This window comes from Carettochelys insculpta, chromosome 5, assembly GCF_033958435.1.
Source record: "Carettochelys insculpta isolate YL-2023 chromosome 5, ASM3395843v1, whole genome shotgun sequence".
NCBI classification, from domain to species: Eukaryota; Metazoa; Chordata; order Testudines; family Carettochelyidae; genus Carettochelys; species Carettochelys insculpta.
In genome coordinates this window covers 1870079-1891602 of record NC_134141.1, presented here as the reverse complement: position 1 = coordinate 1891602, position 21524 = coordinate 1870079, and the positions used below count along the sequence as shown (strand labels likewise).

Genomic DNA, 21524 nt, shown 5'->3' with positions numbered 1-21524 from the left:
AGACACAAATAGCAAAATCATCATTAGTAACTCTGAAGACGTGAAACGTGGAATGAATATTTCTCTGCTGAATGTGGAGGAAAGAAAGAGTTGACACACCTTTATGACGAGGGCACTTTCTTCATTACCAAAAAAGCAATTCATGAAGAAGCTGAATAGCTACAAAAGTCTGGTTACTTAGGTAGGCTCCTGGGGGACAGAGCCTGAGCTCGCTGGCAACAGGGTGAATCCAGAGTAACTCCACGGAAGCGCTGGCCACAACTCTGAGTTATACTGCTGCTGCTAAGAGCTCAATTTGTCCATTAGCGAGTTCTATAGAAGCAAAGTCTGCCCTGTCTTGTACTCCTCATCCCCACTCTGTAAAGTGTGGGGCTGCTCCTGGAAGAAGGTGAGCAGCTCCTAACAGCACTTGGAATTCAATGGGGCCTGCATTTAGCGGGCCAAACTCTGGCTTTAGAAGCACATGCCTTGCTGCTCACATATCAGCAGATGCACCATGAATGCATGCACCAGACCACTGCCTAGGACTGCATTGGAAGCAAGCTTCAGCAGTCGCTCACTGTGGGCTGCTGCGCTCTGAGACAGTACCACCTGCTGACCCATCATGGCTGCGTGTAAGAAAGCTGCACCAGCTTTCACAGCCTGCGCCTGAAAATGAGGATGATATTAAGAAACACATTTTTTTCCCATTCCCTCTTGACTTGTTTGCAGCTCCCTGGGGAAGTCAGCTTTAATGCGTGAAACACTGACGTGGTCTGATAACCTGTCTCAGGCCTAGCCCTGCTGTTGCAGAGGAAAAAACAAACAGCTAACCTATAATGTACCTACTCAAGTGTATAATCCTTTCTAGTGGTGGAAAATTCCTCTACAAGTCCTGCAGCCCATCCGTGCATGCTCTGGATGCTGGAGCAGTCCCACTGGGGTCCCTTATAACTTTATGGTACTGTGCAGTTTCTGCATCCCCCAGTGTTTTCCCTGGAGGTAAACAGCAGAGCCTCTCCTGACAGGGGTGAGAGCAACTGCTGCCTGGATTGCTGGCCTGAGTGAAGACAACAAGGGGTCCTGCGTGGCACCTGAAAGACAAACACATTTCTCTGGGTGTAACCACTTGGTCAGATGTGTCTCCTTGTTTTTGCTGAGACAGACCAATGTGGCCGCACCACTAGTGAAACTCTGGGGCTGCCAGAATGGCAGTGTTGGCCTTGAGCGTCCTGCCCCTGCAGAGCGGGACCCCCGCCAACCTCTCCTTCCCTGGGCTCTGACCCAGGGTACGTACTGAGCACTGGGCGCGCAGCCAAGGGGGCCCCCCGGCGCGGCGCGGAGCGGGGCGGGGCGCTGCAGCCCGGCGCCGCCCAGGGGAAGCGGCCCGTCGCTCCGCCCCGCTCTGGCGGCGCTGGGGCTGGCGGCGGGCGATGCAGGCGTTTGTCAGCAGGCGGCTGCCCCGCGAGGGGGCGGCGCTGCTAGCCGCGGCCGGCGGGTGAGCGGCGCGGGGGCCCCGGGGCAGGGCTGGATCCGGAGCGGGGCTGAGCAGGCGCTGCCGGGAGGCGGGGGCAAGGCCGGGCCGGGCCCGGGCCCGGGCCCGGGCCCGCAGAGCCCGGCGCCGCTGGTGTCCGTGTGCAGGGCGCTGTACGCGGCAGCGGGGGGCTCTAGCGACAGGCTCCCGCGGCGGAGCGAGATGGGGACCCGGCAATGCCTCTGCTGCGGGGCGCTGGGCAACGCACGGGCTCGCTTGCGGGGCGCGCTGTACAGGGGAGCCGCTCTCGCCTGCCGTGAGCGCGGGCACGTTCCCGCGGGCCCAGCGAGCTGGTTTCCAGCCGGCGGGCCTGGCTCTGTGCTGGGCTGCTGCGTCGCCGCCGCTTGCCGCCACGTGGCTCCCGGGCGCCCAGGGAGCAGTGCGAATGCGGGTCGTGGGCTCGTCTGCATCGAGCGGCTGCGCTCCGGCACAGTTCGGTCCCCGGGGTGCTGGATTAGAGCCTGTAGTGCCACTTCCTGTACTGCAGGGTCTTGTCTCACCCCTCCCATGACAACCTCAGGCTGCCAGCAGGGTTTGGGGGCGGGTGGTGAGGGCTGGTTTGTATTCAAGGGAAGGAGACGAACTCCTGTGCTGGTCTTGTGTTAGGCATTTTTGAAAACGTCCTTTGAAGCAGCCGAGGCCCACTGACTTTCACTAGGAGTCGGGCTCCTAAATCACTTAGATCCTCACAGGTAGTTAAGCACCTAACTCCCCTTGATTTCAGGATTTGCAGCACTTTCGAAGCATTTGCCCAGGGCCCTCTTTTCACCTTCCTGTGACTTGAAAGGACTTTGCCTTTTTTTAAACGCAGGAGGATTTTGTAAGCTGCTGATCTCCCACGCTGGGCTGTGCCTCTGACTGCATGAGATGAAAGTTCAGACGAAACTACCTAACCTGTGTATGCAGTAGAGCCGGCTGCACTCCCAGCTGTGGAAGCAGTGGTGTATAGCCTCGATTTTATGCACCTGGCTAATCCACCGGACCCCACTGAAATTACTCATGTCCACAACATTAATGCCATGCCTAGGTGTTCGTAGGACCAGGGCCTGTGTTTTGCACCAGGAAGTCAGTGGAGGTTGTGCCCCTGATGTCAGTGGGGGAGAGGAAGGTCTGCTGTATCCCTCCTGTCTCTCAGCTACAAGCTGAACTATTTAACCTTAGTTTGACACTGTAGGTGTAAGCACTTTCTCAGCTCATCCACTGACCTTCTAGTACTTCCCAGGCAACACAGTCAGAAACCAAACCAGAATTTGCACTGAAACCTGGTTTTCTATCTCCAGCTGACTCTCCCCTCTTCCACCCCCGCTGCAAGTTTGTCTGTGCAGAGCAAAAGGGCAAACAGGGCCTTAAAAGAATAAACCTTCCCCCCACGCCCGCCAGCTGTGCAGCGGCTCACCCTTCTCCTGGCCACAAGTTCTGATAGCTCAGCACCATCAGTCATTGACTGTGCTAAAGTGCATTAGGGTGTTTCGGGCCTGTGCTGGCTCTTTGAGAAAACAAGGAACTTTCACATACTGCAAAAGATCAGTTACTGGCGCTGCGGAAATGCAGTGCTGCCCCCCAGACAGCGAGCGGTTGTATGGCCCCTTTGTTTCAGTTCCCGGCAGCGTTCCAGGCCTTCTGATAAGTTGTAGGCCCCAAACTGCTTTGCAGTGATGTGTTCACGGAGCACTCCTTGGACACCCAGGCTGCCTGAGCGCAGAAAAACACCCCCTGAAAGTGTACTGAGCAGCACTCGCAACGAGGTCTTCAGCAGGTGGTGGAGAATTGGGCTAGGGATGCCGCCTGCCCTGTGTGACCTTGGAGTAGCTGCTTCATCTGCCTGCCTTCGTCTTCCTAGCAGTACAGTGTCACTACTCATACTTCCCTGCCACAGGCGGGGGCTGTGGAGACAGATTCACTGCTGCTCCAATGCTCCAGTGAGGGGGGAGCCGTATGAGAGCTTAGAGCGCAAGCTCCCACCCGAGGAAAATGTCAATTGCTTTTTAAAAGTGTGGAAGGGTGAACTGGGCACAGGCTACGGGGAGGTCAGGTCTGCACCTGCACCTGCAGGACAGAAAGGTCCTGCTGCGGGGATCCTGGAAGGCTGGGTTGTTTCTCAGCACAGAGCCCAATGTCTGTACCATTTGGAGCTGCCACGTTAGCCAGCCCATGGAAAGTGAGACCAGCCAAGGCAGGTTTCAGACATGATCTGAACAAGTTGAACGCTCAGGCTGTGAGTCCCCACACGTGTGCGTTGTCGGGATTGTAGGGTGAATGCTCTGTGCATGGAGAGGTTCTGCTGCCCCTCTTCCTCCTCCTGCAGCTGCGGTTGTGGAAAGAAAAGTGCCGGGCCTGTTGTGTGCCAGTCCACAGGTGGTTTGCATGTGCCCCACTGGGCCTTTTGTGGCTGTGTTTGAGCAACTACATGCCACGGTCTTGAGCTGTGAAAGGGAAACTCCCAAGGGAGGAAAGGAGGGACCCTAATCTACAGGCCTAAAACCAGAGTGTTTCTCACTCCACTGTGCCGTATCCCTTGGCAAGCCCAGTCCAACCCTGTGTACTTCCCCAGGTCCTTGGCTCTAAGGGGGTCTCTTGTGCTTGATACTGACTTTCCTATATCCTTGTAGCTGCAGCATCCAGCAATGGGATTCAGACGAACCTATCCCGCGCTCGGAATTGCTGGCGGGTGTGGCAGGGAAACACGGCCTGCTCTGTGTCTTGTCTGACCGTGTGGACAAAGAGGTCCTTGATGCAGCAGGTGGGTCTGGCAGCAGCTCTCCCATGAACAGCCCTAGCTGATCCTTTGTCATCGGGGACAGAGAGGACATACCGAATTGTATCCAGGCTGCCCAGATCTCAGTGCTGGTGTCTTCCCGCAACGCCCCCGGGAAGTGCATTGGCTAAGACTTCCTTTGCTGTCACGCCTTAAAAGGAACCCACTTCAATGCCACATCATGCTGAGTCCCTCCATTGGGAGGGCACCAAGGTGTAAGACATGAAGATGGGTGTCTAGCTTCCCAGTGTCTGCTGGCCTGAAACGCAGCATACAATGAACTTCGCTAGCCAGGAGTCCTGGTTAGTCCCAGTTGGGTGAGCATTTTTTCCTTGCAAGAAGAAACTTCTCTGCTTTGCGGAGAGTTCCCCAGAAAATGGCCACTAAGGAACAACTTATTCGCATCCCAGGGAATGAGAAGAAGTTAGAGATACAGATGCAGCATCTTTAAACAGATTTATCCTTAAATGGACGCTGACAACTTTCACTGATGATTTTTGGCAATTAAAAAAAATCCTTTTGACAAACCCTCTAAATAGTATCTCCTGATTTTGGGTTAAATTCCTATAAAAGACATAAGGGTTTTACTGCTTCCCAGTTGATATTTACAAGGTGTTTTTTAGCTATGAGCTTCATGCAGAAATGACTGGGTGCTGTTCCCTACCCTGTGTTAACAGGAAATCAGAGCAGATGGCCATAATGGTCCTTGTGGTGTAACTGTGAATGTCAGTGAAGGGGAAAAAATGAAACTAACTATACACAAAACCTTGTCAAATGTCCAGAGTCAGCTACCTGAAAAAGCAGCATTTTGTTTTGACTAACTCCCTTCAGTTTCGGACCTGTCAGGTGGTTCTAGTCACTGTTGTCTGGTCCCAAGGTTCGGACAATTACAAACCAGTAATTGTAAAACATTTTTAGCTTTCATTGTTCCATTGTTGTGTTTCTTTCTTTTTAAGCTCTGCAGATTTTGAGAGTTATCTTCATGTTTTGCAGGGCCCAACCTTAAAATAATCAGCACGTTGTCTGTGGGCGTAGACCATCTGGATCTAGAAGAAATTAAAAAGCGGTATTTATTTACTCCTTTGCCTGCTCTTAACCATGGGATGCATTTTCTTCCACTGTTTTCCGCCATTCTCTTGGGTGAACAGAGCTGAGAATGGTTGGTTGATTGAGGAAAAACTAGATGGAACAAAGGCTGGGTCATCTCAGGGTGAAGGCATTGTATTGGGACTTGGGAAAGGTCGGTTTGGGTCCCAGCTCTGGGAAAGCCACTTAGCGCCAGCTCTTCAAAAGTAGGTACGTTTCTAACTCCCATTGATTTTAATGGAACCGAAATACCTTTGAGAATCTGCCATGAGGGACAGACAGACTTTTTTAAAGGATCCCACATGGCACTTGTCTCCGTCTTCCGCATCGAGATAAATTTTAAAAGGTGATCCTCTGTCTCATTGTGCCTCAAGTCACTGTCTGAGCAATGGGAACAAGAGTACTGCCTGATCTTCCAGCAGGGTTGTGAGGATCAATTAGTATTAATTGTTTGCTGGGTGCTCTGACAAGATGATGATAGACGAGCCTGTGTAGAGAGAATGCCTAGCAGTATTAAGTGCATCCCAAACCGGGGTCCCTCCAAATGTAAACGAGAGAGCAAACTGCTGTTTTGCGTGCTAACACCTGAGGACTGAACTGCTGCGTTTGACTTGCAGTGGAATCCGTGTGGGATACACCCCGGACATCCTGACTGATGCCACGGCTGAGCTCTCGGTGGCCTTGCTCTTAGCCACGTGTCGCAGGCTGCTAGAGGCAGTGGAGGAAGTGAAGAAGTGAGTATTTAGGGCTGGATTCTGAGCTGTGCAGTGCCCGTGTGGGTCGGGAATCATTCCATAGCAGGTGTGAGCGGTCAGTCCTGAACCTGACTGCACCCAGGCAAAAGGCAGTCCTGCCCTGGAGACGCTCAACTGCTGCAGTTACCGTTCCTGTGGATTTGCACGGGGCTCGCTGAGCTCAACGTCAGCCTGCATGTCATGAACCCAGTCAGTGGAATGCAGTGGTCTTGCCCCACTTACTAAAAGTCCAAAATCTAAGGCCTGGCTGTGTGTGCTTGAGCAGTGATCCAGACAGAGTGTGTCTGGCAGCACAAAGTGGCCTTAGAGTAGGTGAAAATGGCATCCTTGCACACCCCCTGCGCTGTGCGTGGGGCCTCCCTGGCCAGAAGAGTGCAATGGAAGGGCCCTGCTCCTGATTTAGGAAGTACATTGGGTGTATGCCCAGAGTTCGCTGCACAGTGACTGCTCCCTGTGCCCAGGGGCCACAGGGAGTGGAATAAAAGTTAGATCAGGCATGAGGCTGCTCTAATTAATGCTAAAGGTGACTTAAAGCAGGAACATTACTGAGCCTGCCGCTGCATTTTAGCACCACCCCTACTTGTTTGTTTCTGTTGCTAAGATGCTCAGTCATTTCCACCTCTGTGTTTGCGACACAGGCAGTTGGAGGATTTGTGCCAGTGGCAGTTTGTTGGATCTGTATCCAGACAGAACGCCAGCCTGGAACGTGGAATCTGTCTAACGTCTGCTTGTATTTTGCTTCCTTTGGTAGCGGTGGTTGGACATCGTGGAAGCCTCTGTGGATGTGTGGGTACGGGCTGTCTGGCAGCACCGTTGGCATCATAGGGCTGGGGAGAATAGGTAAGTGTGTTGTACTGTGTAGAACTCCACTACTCTTTCTCTCCGAATAACATGAGCGCTATTGACTGACACAGCTCGATCCCTTACACAAAGAATTAACGGACACAAAACAGACATAAAAACACTCCAGATCCACAAACCGGTTAGTCTACATTTTAATGGAGTGGGCCATTCTGTTAATGACTTAAGAGTTTGCGTGTTACTGAAGAAAAATTTCAGACCACTATTCAAAGGGAGACAGCTGAGCTGTCTTTTATATTCAAATTCGGCACATTAACATGTGGTTTGAACCGGGATGGGAATTTTCTGAGTCACTGTAGGGGCTTGTTTGCATACTTGGCTTAATCTAATTCTTGACCTTCCTCCCCCACCCCCGCTTCTACCCCTCTGCTCTCTGATTTGCTCACCTTGATCATTTTTTTTCTGATTTGTCAACTTTGATTATTGTTTTTGGTTCTCTGTGCCTTAAATATTGAGTCTATTCTGGTCTGGCTATGGTCTGAAGAAGTGGGTCTGTCCCATGAAAGCTCATCACCTAATAAATTATTTTGTTAGTCTTTAAAGTGCTACTTGACTGCTTTTTGTTTTGATAGCAGTATGGGTGTGTAAGAGATTATATAGGTGAGAATTTTGTAATCCAAAAGAAGACCCATCACTGCACACACTTCTTTCCCTAGGAAGGGATGAGAGAACAGGGATGGGCCAGGTGTTAATGCACTAGCAGAAGGTGTTCAGCTACTGTGGTAATGAGCATGGGACAACTAGCTTTATAGACTAGAGCAGTGGTGGCCAACCAGTTAGAGACTAAGAGCCATCAAAACAGCTGTGGCTAGCGTGCAAAGAGCCACATATTATATACTTATTTTTACATCTCTACAGAGAGCAATATGGAACCCCTTGTCTTTCCCAGAGTAACCCAGGGAGGAGAGAAAAGAGGTCCACATATAGATATATAATATGTGGCTCAATGCCCTCCTCCAGAGCCAGACACCCCCATCCCTCCTGCCCTAACCCCATGCACCCACCCCACTCCCACCAGCCAGGCACCCCCAGCCCCACATTCTAATGCAATCTCCCTTCCCTCACCCAGAGCCAGGCACCTCCCACCCCGACTCTAACCCAATGCTGGTGACTCACTGGAGCCACCACCCCTGCCTCTGCCACCACTGACATGTGCTTCTCCCACCCAGCACTAGGGTGCATGTGTGGGGTGGTGGTGAGCATTCCCCGCGGAGCAGCATTTCATTGCTCAAAGAGCCATGGGTTGGCCACCTTGGACTAGAATGTTTGACTATTAAAATAACCTCAGTCAGGCCACGTCTACACTACAAAATAAAATTGACTTTTAGTAAATTCGATTTTTTTAACCTTGTTTTTATGAATTTGAATTTGTGTCCTCAAATGTTCCGGAAATTTGACCTACTGATCCTCTGCGTCGAGTTACCATCTTGTCCAAGTTTGACTGCATGAAAAATGCATTGTGGGTACCTATCCCACAGTGCCTTAGCCCTGTTGCTTGCTGGGAGTTTTGTACCAATGAGCTGTGGGGAAAAAAATTGCCACAGTTGCTTGTGGGTGTTTGATGTCACTATCCCAGAATGCCAAGCTCTGTCCCAGAGTTCAGAGCACCCACTAACCGTGCAAAAACAAATGGGAGATTGTGCCATTTTCTCCAGCACAGCGCTAGCGCAAGCATGGATCCTCGAGTGCTTTTTAGGTCATTGCGCAGACCACTATGGCAACTTCCCAGACTGTCAAGCAATTTTTCTGTTGACTACAAAGGGAGATGATGGTTGAGCAGGATGATGATGATGATGATGATTTTGACGAGGAAATCACTCAACTGCAGTCGAAGAGCTAAGAAATGCTGGCTGCCCTGGATGCATGGCTGACAGTGGAGTGGCGGCTTTGGACTCGTGAAAGCAGCACACACTGGGGGGACCACATTGTTTCAGAGTCCTGGGACGATCAGCAGTGGGTGCAGAACTGTCACATGTGCAAGTCCACTTTTATGGAACTCTGAGATTTGCTGGACCCCTCCCTGAAGCGCAGCAACACAAGAACGAGGCCGGCTTTAACAGCTCCGAAGCGGGTAGGAATCGCTCTGTGGAAGTTTGCAATGCCAGAGGGTTACTCGTCAGTGGTAAATCAATTTGGGGTGGGCAGATCTACAGTGGGGGCTGTGGTGGTGCAGGTAGCCAGTGCAACCTTTCGGCATCTCCTGAGGAGGACCGTGACCCTGGGAAATGTATAGGCCATACAGAAGACCCCCAACGTATGTGGGGCTTGCATTCTTGCGCAACTCTGCATAAGTCAAAATTTATGCAACTTGGGGGAGCCAGGAAACTGACCTGCGCAGCAGCGCAGGTCCGTTTCCTGTGAGTGAGGGCAGCCAAAAGCCTGGCTCTGGACTGCCTATCCTCACAGGATGGGAAACTGACCAGCTCTGGTCAGTGTCCCAGCTTCTGGCAGGTGTAGCAGCCTGACTCTTGGCTCTGCCACCCTGCTTCTCTCGGGTGGCAGCCAAGAGTCAGGCTGCTGCCCCTGACAGAAGTGGTTTCCCTGCTCCTCTCAGGGGTGGCTGTTTGACCCTCGGCTGGCACCACGGATAGGTTTCCCCACTCCTGTCAGGGGCAGCAGCCAAGAGTGCGAACCCTAACCCAGTGCTGCAAGAGGAGGGGAGCAGGGAGCCAAGCTTCTGCTTGATTCCCAGCTGCCCACCACTTGCTGGAGCCAGGAAAGTGACCAGCGTGTTGGTCAGTTTCCCTGATCCTGTCAGAGGCAGCAGCCTGACTCTGGTGGGCCCTGACAGGAGAAGGGAGGCTGCTGCCCCTGAGAGGAATGGGAAACAGGGAACGGAATGGGGAAGCCACTCCTGTCAGGGGCAGCGAGAGTCAGGCTGGCATCCCTGATGAGCAGTTCCTCCACTCCTGTCAATGGCAGCAGCCAAGTCAGCTGCAGCCCCTGACAAGAGCTGGGAAACTGACCAGCACAGCAGCACTGGTCAGTTTCTCTGCCACTTAGTTGCATTAATGCAAGATATGCACAACTCGAGTGCACGTATCTTGAGGGTCTGCTACAATGGATGGCTTTGCTGCCGTGGGGTTTCCTAACTGCAGTGGGGCAATAGATGACACACACATCCCCATCATGGCCCTGGACCACCTGGCCTCTGAGTATTTAAACAGAAAGCAGTACTTCTCGATGGTGTTGCAAGCATTGGTAGATCACAAAGGTTGTTCCACTGACATTAGCATGGGCTGGTCAGGGAAGGTTCATGATGCATGCAGCTTCAGAAATTCTGGTCTGTACAGAAAGCTCCTGGATGGGACTTTTTTCCCCAGACTGGAAAATCAAGATTGGCAACATGGAGCTACCTCTAATAATACTGGGTGACCCTGCTTACCCTCCACTTCCTTGCATCACGAAACCATGCACTGGTGCCCTGGACGACAGCAAGGATAACTTCAATATAAGACTCAGCAAGTGCAGTGTGGGGGTGGGGGGAAATGTGCCTTTGGCCATTTAAAAGCGAGGTTCAGGTGCCTATTGATCCATTTGAACCTTTGTGAAACTAATGCTCTTGGCCCTCTCCACCCCTGCTGGGAGTCCTCTGCGGACCTTGGTGTAGTGGCGGACAGCTGTGCTATCGGCTCTCTCCACCACATGAGTCCCCCCAAATAAAACATTCTTTTGATGACAACCACAATGTGATTTTTTTCCTACACAGGTTTATTTGTGGGGAGGAGAGGATTAAGCAGCAGGGAAAAGTAGGGGTGTCAAGGGTAGTGGAATAGCCTTTTGCAGTGACTCTTGGGGGTTTAGTGGCAGACTGTCCTTGTTCTCCCTCCTCATGTTTGGGGACCACAATGACGGGCGATGAGCAACCTGTATTGAGGGAAGTCCGGGTGGCATGGACCAGTTCCTGCAGTGCTGTGTAGGGAGTCCCCCTGCAGCTCCAGTTTGGTCACCCATTGCCGTTATGAGCTTTGGTTTGTCCTCCTTCAGGTGCGCCATTTGCTCTCTCCTGAACTCAGGCATAGTTGGCCTCTACTGTACTTTGTCCCTTTTGCTCTCAGCAGTTTCTGCTTGAGCCCGCTCCATGCACTGTAAGGTAAGGTCCTCCTTGGACCTTTCATGCTTCCTCGCCCTGTCATCCACACCGGGGATGCCTGCTGGAAAGTGAAGGTCAAAACTGAGATACAATTCACACAAAGCAGTTATCCATGGAATGAATGGGCAAGGGGGAGTTTTCGATTCCAGCCGCTGTTGGGGAGGGATCCCTGTAAAGTGAAAAGAAATGCAGGAAGCGTGGAGTTTTTCCAGCTATATGCTATGGGAAAGTTTCTCAGCAGTCCCTGGAGCAACCCTCATTGGGAAAAGGCCATGTAAAGCAAGAAAAGCCAGTGCTGGACATGCTGGTGTGCAGGACCAGGGTCCACAGAGCCTGGCAGCTGCATGGTGAGGGGGAAGGGTTTGATTCCAGCCACATGGATGGCTGGGTGGGGATGGATCCCTGTAAAGTGAAAAGAAATATGTGGGGGGAAGGGAAAGTGGGGTTGAGAAGGCCCAGAGAGCCTGCCAGCTGTGCAGGGGGGGAAGATGGAGCGCCCGTCAGCTGTGTGGTGTGGCAGTGCGCTCCAGGGAAATGTAAAAGGGCAGGGAGCATTGCAAAGAGATCCAATCCAAATTCCCATGCTTCTTTAGGCTGCCAAAGAAGACATCGCCCTCCTAAGAATAGCAGGTAGTGTAAGCACAAGCCTGGAAAATTTGCCAAAATGCTGTGTGGTGCCATGATACCAGATCTCTAACTGGTTGCCTGGCCTGGAAAAGTGTGCTACTGTGGTAGCTGCAATCAGTCAGTCCTGCCCAAAAACCTTGTGCAAAAGATACAAGAGTACTTGGATGAGGCCTTCCTGGAGATCTCCAAAAAGAATAAGCGCTCCATACCCAGAAATATTAACACACTGTTCTGAGGAGCGCAGATCCACAGAAGACCTACACTCATATGCATACCTATACCTGTATCCAGTTGCAACCTACTTGTAGCATTCAAAAAAAAATACCCACCAGGACAGCTGGGCCCCGGAGGCTCAGGGACCAGTGTGGTGGCGACGGGCGTAGAGGTGACTGGCTCCATGTCTGTGGTGAAGAGCTCTGGCCCACTGGGAACAGCTTCCTCAGGCCCCTGCTGGTTGTTCTTGTTTTCCTCTCCATTGGCCTCGTCTTCTTGGAACCCGAGCTCCTCTCGGCTCACTCCGGACTAGGGTCTTGAGAATAGTTGAAATTCAGAAGGGGCAACCTTGTTGGGTCCCCCCCCCAAGAAGCACGTGCAGCTGTTCATAATAGTGGCAGGTCTTTGGAGATGACCCAGACCACCGGTTGGCTTCCTGGACCTTGTGATAATGCCTGCTGGCGTTCTTTCACCTTCACCCAGAATTGCATAGAGTCCTGGGAGTAACCTCTGGCAAGCATACCATGCAACATCTTCTCAAATAGGTCTGCATTTCTCTTGGACACTCGAAGTCTGCTTGCCACTGACTCATCTCCCCAAACTGCAAGAATATCCAGAATTTCCTGATGGCTCCATGCTGGAGCTCTCTTATGACCCTGAGAACTAAGTAGACTACTACCCTGAGTGCTCTTGATTGCAAGAGATGGTTACTTATGCAATGGCTACCAATGCAGTGCAGTGTGATGGGTAAAAGAAATTTTAGCTTCTGGGCAATGGTTTCATTTCCTGGGCTTGCTGGTGATTAATTCAAATTCATGGGCTTCCTGTGACCTACTTCCTGCGCACCCAGAGAGCAGGGAGTTGGAAGCGCCCATACATAGCGGCTAATCATGTACCTTTGTGGGCTACATATGGGATACTTCTGGAGGCTAATAAATTTGGTTTTTAAGACATGGTGCTTCCACACTGACCTTTATTCAAACTTTTAAATTTGAACTTGACACTACACCCAGCTGCTTTCGACGACGTTATGGTATCGATCTTAATGCTCCCTAAAATCAAGCTAATGGTATTTACAGTGAAAGCAGTGACTTGTAATATCAAGTTAACTGCCTTAAATTCAACTTTATCATGTAGTATAGACATAGCCTCGTGCTTCTGCTGAGCAGATGTTTATGCTCTCACTTGTTAGTAGAGAGCTAATGAGTGATTGTGCTTGGTTATGCTCATGGTTCTGTGTTTAACTTGGTGTCTGTGCCCCATGGTAGCAGTGCTGGCGTGCTCCCAGAAACTGCAAAATAAAACGAGAGGGGAGGACATTCAAACCAATGTTCTGCCATTCACCTGCCCTTCCCATCCCCTACCCCCAGGAGCCAGAGGCTGACGAAGCAGGAATCAATCTCCCTGTCCTACCAATCAGTGTGCTGTTCCAATCAGGCATAGACTTCAGGCTGTAAAACATCCACGTGTTTCCACCTTACCTGACTCCTAAAGCAAACTGGACTTTCTCTTGCTGTATTTCAGTTAAACAAATGCCCCAAAGTCCAGGGCAGGAGGGCATGCTGGCTTACCCATTAGCTTGGGGAGTTGGTCAGAGGATTTTTTTTCCCTCCCTTAAATTTTCTCTCTTGAACTTTGCTTCAGATTTAATGTCCTGTCATTTCCTTTGCTGCCACTGCTTCACTAATCAAAGGCTCCTTTGCATCCCACAGAGTGAATGAGAGAGCATGGTGCCTCTAAAATGAATGGGAAACCTCAGTGACAATTCTAGCTGGGGAATTCAGAATGACCTCTTAATGAAAATGGCAGGTTTCATTGCAATTGAGTGAACAGTGAATCCATCCTGTGGCCTTGGTGAAAGATGCAGGAGTAATACGCTCTGGCTTGGGCTGTCAAATTGTCAGGTTAATGGTCTGCTTCCACCAGCCCCGCCATCTCAGTGTCCAGAGACATGGCCTCCTCTTGGTTCTAGGACTGGCAGTGGCACGCCGGCTAAAGCCATTTGGGGTCAAGAAATTCTTGTACACGGGAAGTCGCCCAAAGCCAGAGAACGCTGCAGAGTTTCAAGCGGAGTTTGGTAAGAGATGTAAATGAAGTTGGTAAGACACCTGTGGAAACAAAACTTTCTTCCTAAGCGCAGAATAACAAACAGTCCAAATGAGCTGATGCAGGGAAGGTCTTGTCCTTCTGTTTGGCGATGGGAAAGTAGCAGGAGTCCTCTAGCACATGTAGCAGTGCTGAATTATTACGAAGGCTGGCTAACTGCAGAACACAAGCACATTTAGTATGTTACTCACTGAAAGTGGTGACACTGTCATGAGTGCAGTCTGCTTCCCATTGTCTTCAGTGGGGCCAAGATTTCATCCCAGATCTCTGTCAATTCCCAAACGAGACACCCTTCACATTTCATAGCACTTCTTCCTACTGATAAAATGTACTTTCTCTGTCCTGTGCCTTGCTGTGTGCTCAGGCTCATGGCTCGACTCTGTCCTGCAGTGTCCTAAGCTGCGGCCCAGCTGTGACTTATGGGTTTGAAAAGTAAACAGTTCCAAAAGAATCAGTTTCCATTGGGGTCAATCTGTTTGCAAATTCCAATGAATTCTGCATATTCCTGTCCTCCCTTCCTTGGAGAAAAGCTGAAAGAGTTGTCAAATATGTCTTCAGGCCTCACCGAACTTATGTTTGTTTAAATTATCATGCTAACATTTTGCTAATATGTACCACACCTGAAATGCACAATGCAACCCCCTCTGGGCTGGTAGGCTGCATTGCTAAGCACAAGTAAATTTCCTCATTTGCTTGATGAAACCTTATCTACTATTTATTTTTTAAAAAGTCCTTTAAAATGGCACCTTGTCCATATGTTGCCTTTTTGGGGTTTGGCGACTGTGGTCTTTCCCAGTCACAGGGACGAGGTTAGCAAGGTCTTCTTGAAGCAATAGTCACTGATTGATGACTGCATAAGGGACCTGGGATAGTTCCCAGACTAGGAAAAATAAACTAGACCTGCCAACAAAACTTGTGATGTGTGTTTTGTGGTTCCCCTCCCCCCACAGTCCCACTCACCAAGCTAGCGGAGAAGTCTGACTTTGTTGTGGTAACCTGCTCCTTAACTCCTGGCACTAAAGGAATGTGCAACAAGGATTTCTTCAGCCGAATGAAGAAAACATCTGTGTTTATCAACACAAGCAGGTGAAAGTCTTTCGCTGGCCTCTTAAACAAGTCTGGATTGTGAGTTAACAAGGTGTAAAGGGAGTCAGGTAATGGTGGTAGATGAGGGTTATGGGTGTCTGGGGATTATGCTGAAATTGCCATTTCCATGGGGTGTTATTGGCCTGTGGTGCCATTCTGAGCTGGTGCATGTAGTGTGGCATGCTGTGACTCTGCCACATAAATAGACGCGTGCAAAAAATCACTCTTTTGCCCCGGGGTGGAGTGTGGTGAAGGTCCCGGGATTATTGTCGCTTGACAAGCTGCACTATCTTGGGTCCTCTCCTTCATGGGAGGAAGTGGTGGAGGCTGTTCTCCAGGCTGGAAAAGCTGTAGTTGTGTTGGTGGGAATACACAAGGGACCTTGCTCCCAGGGATGGGAATGAGGGGCTGTAATCAGCAAAGGTAGGTGCTGCCTGGGAGCTGGCCATGGCCCAGCTGCATGAGCCTCGCAGCTAAAGGTTACAAACTGTTTGTGCCCAAATGGGATTTGGATGCAATGGGATGGCTGGAGCCAGGGTTGTGGCTGTGTACAGTGACTATTACGGTGACCCACGGCACAGCCCAGGGAGAGCAGTTAAGCAGAACCTGATTGTTAGTGGTATGGAACAACAGGCACAAAGCAACTGCACCCGGGTATGATTGTTCCTGCCTCAGGCTCCATCAGGTGAGTCGTTCCATGGAAGCTTGTGGGATGTCTTGAGTGTGTGACTGTGTCCCCTGCTGGTCTCGCTTGCTCGTGACAATACCTGGCTCTGACAGAGCTTACCCTGTGTGTTCTCAGGGGAGCAGTGGTGAGCCAGGAAGACCTCTACCAGGCTTTGGTCAGTGGCCAGATTGCAGCTGCTGGTCTGGATGTCACAAGCCCGGAGCCACTGCCTACGGATCATCCTCTCCTTTCCCTGAAGAACTGCAGTAAGTTGCCATCTCTGCACCTTCTCCTACACTCCGCTTCCTGCCCGGGGAGTCGAGAGGCTAGCGCAGGGAGCTGTTCTGTTTGCTGCACAGACCTGACAAGGAATTTCTGTCCTGGTGAGCTTGGCCTGGTTTGTGCTTTGCAAGAATTTAATGTAAGGAGCTAACTAGCCCCAGGCAAGGGAAAGTCAAACCCTTTGACCTTCAGTAAACTGCTCACAGCGCTGAGCTATTGCAAAGCAGGGTGATAGCTGGAGCATTGAAAAGGGGAAAACCTTGTCAGCTGCGTGTGCACTAAATAGATTCTGAGCCAAGGTAAATTAATTGCAATGTATTGGCTCCCTTTCAAACCTCCTCCTGGTCAATCTCCAGAGTCGATCAGCTGAGAACAGAGGCCCCACCTCAGTGAGGGTGGTTAAGCACGTGTCTAGCTTTGAGCACATGAATTGTCTTAGTAGCATCAGTGAATGAGGCCCTAGTGTTCAGAACCCGAGGGGGTGATAGAGCATGTTAGAATGATCATTCAGACTAAGGCCTCTGGTGATTGGTGCCTCAGAAGTATGTCTGGAGAGCACCTTACCCTTTGCCTCAGCTGACTGCGTCCCCTCAATCTTGATGAATTTGTGCTGTAACTTCAGCCCTTCATTTTGTCGTGGGACGTTGTCTCGGTGGAAGTGAAGGACACAGAGCTCAGCCGTGCTGAATCCCGTGTGTCGGGCCTGTCGTGGAGCCAGGGGAGCAGGTTCCTAGGACACGTAGCGGTTTGCTCTGTTGATGCGATGAGAGCTGTACCTGGGGGCTGCACGGTGTGAGGCCAAACCTGTGGCATGACAGCATGGGCTGGAAGGCTCACTCCTCAGCTGGCTGCAGTTGGTGTAGGGGTGTGACATGGCCAGGAAGCATCACTGTGCTGCATTTCACTTTTCGGGTAAAAATGAAGGCGAGAAGGTTGGCTGATTATGTGCTCTTGCACTCTTGGTGCTTGTGTTCCCGCACAAGTAGACAGCAGCAGCTGGGAGCAGTAGTTAATTTTTTAGTGCTCTTCCCCATGTCCTGCCCCAAAAATCACCCCTACTCTTGTAGGAAAGATGAGCTGATGAATGGGGCACTGGCCTGAGACTCGGTGACCTGCCTTCAATTCCTAATTCAGCACAGTCATCCTAGGTGACTTGGGTTAGTCACTAGACCACAGTGGGCAAGTTCCCCATCTGTAAATGGGATAATAGCGCTGATGAAATGTGCTTGTGACTGATATGCTCAAATACTGCAGAGGTGAGGGTTTTGGGAATAGGTAGTCCCTGAAATAGAAACATTAGGCAGTACGTACTGTGTCAAAGGATGTACTGGAAGGGTGGTTCATGGTTAAAGTTAATTTGCTGTGATTTTTCATTGTTTTAATGTGTGTTAAGAATTGAAATGTTGAACTGTGTTTTCCCATAGAATACTACTTCTGACCGAGCGGGATGTTCTGCCTTGCAGTAGAAATGATATGAGCTGACAGTTGTCTCCTCCCATTCTTGCTGGACACAAGCTACCTATTTTATTAGCATCAATGGCTTTTTTTCACATGCACTTTGATTTGCTTGCAAAAAGTACTCCTGTACCTTTACCAAAACCTTTTCCCCTAGTTCTCCTTATCAATACAGACAGCCCCCACAGTTGTCTTTCAGTGCAAGAAAAGTTCTCTCTTCCTAGTAGGAGCACTGGCTTTGTGAAGAACCACTCTGAACTGCAAAGTGGAAGCTCTGTCTCTGCCTGTTTGGGTAGAAAAGTACAGCAGCAGGCTGTTTTTTTTACAATTTTTTTTTTTCCCCTCAAATATCACAGCATGCCTACCTTTTTTCAGTCTTGGAATGTGGGTACAATGTTCAAAATGCCTACAGGACTGAGGTGTGCAAGGCCTCTATGAAGACTGCCTAACCCCTCAATATTAATGTTATTAAAACCATTTAGGGTTAAAATGTGATCCGTTATCTCCTATAAAAGCAATCCTTCCTAAAGCCTATGTTCCTGTGACACAGTGAGATAGTAGATTTGGTTTGTTTAGTCTGGAGAAGAGAAGGCTGGGAGGGGACATGAACAGTTTAAGTACATAAAATGTTTTTACAAAGAGGCAGGAGAAAACTGGTTCTCCTTACGCTCTAAAGATAACAGGTCAAACTGCAGCAAGGGTGGTTTAATGTAGATGGCAGGAAAAAACTTGTCAGGGTGGTTAAGCACAGGAATAAATTGCCTAGGGAAGTTGTTGTCTCCCCATCACTGGAAATTTTTAGATACACACCTGTGATGGATGTTTTTGTCCTGCCTTGAGTCTAGGGGACTGGAGGAGATGAGCCCTCCAAGTCCCTCCCCAGTCTTTGTTCCTTTCATAGAATTGTAGAAATCCTGCCTATACACTTTCTAATATTGAGTTTTTAAGAGGTAGCTTTTATACTTCTTAAAGGGGACAACTTCACTAACACTTTTTTAACTCAATTGGCAGCATGCTCTGCTACCAAACCCAGCTGGCAGGTCGCCATGGCACCAGCAAAAGCCAGGACATTTGGAAATTATCTTTCACTCCCTCTTGAACAGAAACTCCAGCACTGCTATAAGACCTTGCTGTGTGGGGACAACATGCTTTTGGAACGTTGGACTGGAATCCTGGCCTCACTGGAGACAGGGAGAAAACTCCCATTGGCATCAGTAGGGCAAGGTTTTTATCCATGGTGACAAAGATAACACCACCAAACACTCCCCCCCCCCGCCCCCGTTACATCCCATGAACATCAGACCTATCCATAAGGCAGACTAGTTACAGAGCCATGGCACAAGAGGGCCACTATGAAAGGGAAGCGTCTGTGATAAAGCAGCAAGCATATTGCTTTGATTCACAGACCAAAATCTCCAAAATGTTTCTTCTCTCTCCTTGTAGTGATTCTGCCTCACATTGGAAGCGCTACCTATGCCACCAGAAACGCCATGTCTGTGCTGGCTGCTAACAACCTTCTGGCTGGCTTGAAAGGGGAAAGTATGCCAAGTGAACTCCCGCTGTGAAGAGAATACCAGGAACATTGTGAGCTGGGCAAGGTCCTGCATGAGAAATGACCTTTGTCCCTGGGCCCAGAGAAGCAGAACCCATCCCAACTTGTTCAGCTGTATAGCTGCTGTACATGCCTCTGTTATGCTGCAAGTAGAACTTATTAAACCAGGTTGAGCAACACACAGCATTGTGGTGATCATTGGGAAGCAGTGTGTATGTTGTGCTATTTCTAAGGGAAAAAAACTGAATGCTTGTGAGACTGGAGAGCATATGGCTGTGTGTGGAAGGAAACTCATCATTCCCTTTCCTGGAACAACTGGCCCCATTTTCACAAGAAAATCATGATCTTATTCAGAGGAGTATTTGATTCTTTATGGCTTGGGGTAAACAAAAGACTTAAGCAATCTTAACTGCAGCTGTGACCCAATGGCTGGAATGTTGTATGCTCCCTCCATGCCTGATCTAGAAGACATGTGTCTGTTTTCGCTCTTGGGTTGAGTGCACCTCTTCAGCTCATGTTGGAACAGCTCATTATTTTAGCAGCGCAGATTTCCAGTTCAGGCTCCAGGATGGCAGGAATCACATCAGCATCCATCATAAGCTTCCATGGTGGGGGCGGTTACTCAGACATTCAGTTCTCTGGATTAACTAAGATGGCTAAAGAAATTCAGAATTTCCAGGACTAACATTTTCCTACTATGCAGCAACTATTCTGACCTAACCCACGTGGGCCGAATACTTAAGAGGGAAAATTAGTCTCCCAGAAATGACTTTCTGCACATGCATGGGATGGGATCTGCTGGCATCAGGTAAAGTAGGAGGTTTATTCTTCTCCCCAGAGAACTGCAGATACCCTAGAGTGGGAGGTCAAATAGAAGCGTGTAGTCAGACAGGGTATAATGTAATTAACTGAATACAATTGAGTAATTAGACTCAAGGCTCTGAGCTGCCTTGGGAGCGTTCCATAGAGTGATCGCCATGGGGAGGAAAGAGTACATCTGTACCCATGGCTCAGTGCTCGCTGCTAGAGAAGAAAATGGAAACAGGTCTCATGATGAGTGATAAAGGGCTCTGACTGAGTCAACGGCCTGGTGGAAGACACTACTCCCTAGCTTTGTCTTCTGGCTGCTCAGCCAACTTCTTGGGGAGTTCCACATTCCTTTCATGGAGCAAAATTGAAAGGACAGAAGGTTGTTTTCTTGACCTCATGGATGAAGACCTGTGAGAGAGGGGTTCCTGGAGAAGGCTGAGTGGTAGTGGCTGAAAACAGCAGATTATTGCCCTGAGATACTGTGTCCAACAGCCAGCAATCTGGGGGTGACCCACGACCAGGATGAATATGGTCAAGGAAAGAGCCAGGTGTATCCAGGGAATTGACTGAGACATCCCCATGTCTGCACCTTCAAAGTGAGCGCTCCTGGCCCCCGGGCTGCTTTCTTATTGGGACTATTAAAGAGCGTGAGGAGGAAAGGTGGTGACTACTGAAGCTTGTTTCTCTATCCCTTCTCCTTGCAGGCCCCTGACAAGGCCCTTCCATGCAGGCTGCAGCATAAGTTGACCCAGTGAGTGGAGAATGACCTGTGTGTCCAACTCCTACAGCCTCCGATCCATTTGCTCATAAAGACGATTTCCAATGCATAGGAGGCCCTGAATCGAGCTCTGCATCTTGTGGGAAAGACTGTCCATCTGAAACCAGGAGCTGTGCCTCACTAATACTGCCAATCTGATCACCCTAGACACCCAGTCTGCCATGTCCAGTGCTATTGGAAGGACGTCTTCCTTTCGTCCAGCAGGGTGCTGAATTCTTGGGCCAGATCCTGCTTAAGGGAGCCCCATAAATTAAATTTGTAGCTGCCCAAGAGGGCCTGATGGTTCACTATCTGCAATTGCAGGATGGCAGCTGAATATATTTTTCTGCCAAAAAGATCCAGTATTTTGGCCTGGTTGTTGTTGGAGTTGAACTAATGTGCTTTTGCTTGTCTTCCTGTTGGCCTCAGAGACAACCAGTGAGCCTGAAGGTGGGTGGGTATTAATGTACTTGAACTCCATTGGATGGAAAAAAGGGCAACTTTTTAGCCCTTCTGGGGGTGGAAGAGATGAGATATCATTTTTCAGAGGGTCTTGGCAATTTTCAAGATCCGATCATGCACTGCTGGGGTGACCTGTGCTTGAGCAGAGGCCAAGAGAACATTGAACATGGTGCCTGCCTGCCCATTTCCTCCACCATGAGGCCCAAGTCCTAAGCCACCAGTCAAAACCAGGATGCTAGTGTTCCTTAAAACCATCTGACAGCTTGGGCTCCAAGGGGCCTGCAAGCATGTTGATCAGGGACGAGGAAGACAACTGAACCAACAGCTCCTGTGGCCATCCTTTTACTTTTTTTTAAAATAGGAGGAAGGGTTCTTTTGAAGATGGGGATTAATATACTGCGTTTCTTCAGTCAAAAGCTCCTTTGAAATAATAAGCAAATGAGC

At 49.9% G+C, this 21524-nt stretch overlaps 1 protein-coding gene across 2 annotated transcripts; it reads left to right on the top strand.

Annotated features, from left to right (window-relative positions):
- The first annotated feature begins 1352 nt into the window (after window positions 1-1352).
- On the top strand, window positions 1353-19232 carry GRHPR (glyoxylate and hydroxypyruvate reductase). Of its 2 annotated transcripts, XM_074994528.1 has the most exons (9): window positions 1353-1477; window positions 4123-4253; window positions 5262-5334; window positions 5972-6088; window positions 6861-6949; window positions 13876-13980; window positions 14960-15095; window positions 15898-16028; window positions 18943-19232. In XM_074994528.1, exons 1-9 carry the CDS (start codon window positions 1413-1415, stop codon window positions 19062-19064), a joined length of 969 nt encoding a protein of 322 aa, XP_074850629.1. In that variant the 5' UTR covers window positions 1353-1412; the 3' UTR covers window positions 19065-19232. The 2 variants fall into 2 exon arrangements, with proteins under 2 accessions (XP_074850629.1, XP_074850630.1); XM_074994529.1 differs by lacking the exon at window positions 13876-13980.
- The last annotated feature ends 2292 nt before the right edge of the window (window positions 19233-21524 follow it).

Excerpts from the sequence above, each read along its gene's own strand:
- GRHPR (XM_074994528.1), top strand. The coding sequence starts at position 1,413 with ATGCAGGCGTTTGTCAGCAGGCGGCTGCCCCGCGAGGGGGCGGCGCTG. Across the intron at positions 6,950-13,875 it reads CATAGGGCTGGGGAGAATAG|GACTGGCAGTGGCACGCCGG; the intron begins GTAAGTGTGTTG and ends TCTTGGTTCTAG. Across the intron at positions 16,029-18,942 it reads CCTTTCCCTGAAGAACTGCA|TGATTCTGCCTCACATTGGA; the intron begins GTAAGTTGCCAT and ends CTCTCCTTGTAG.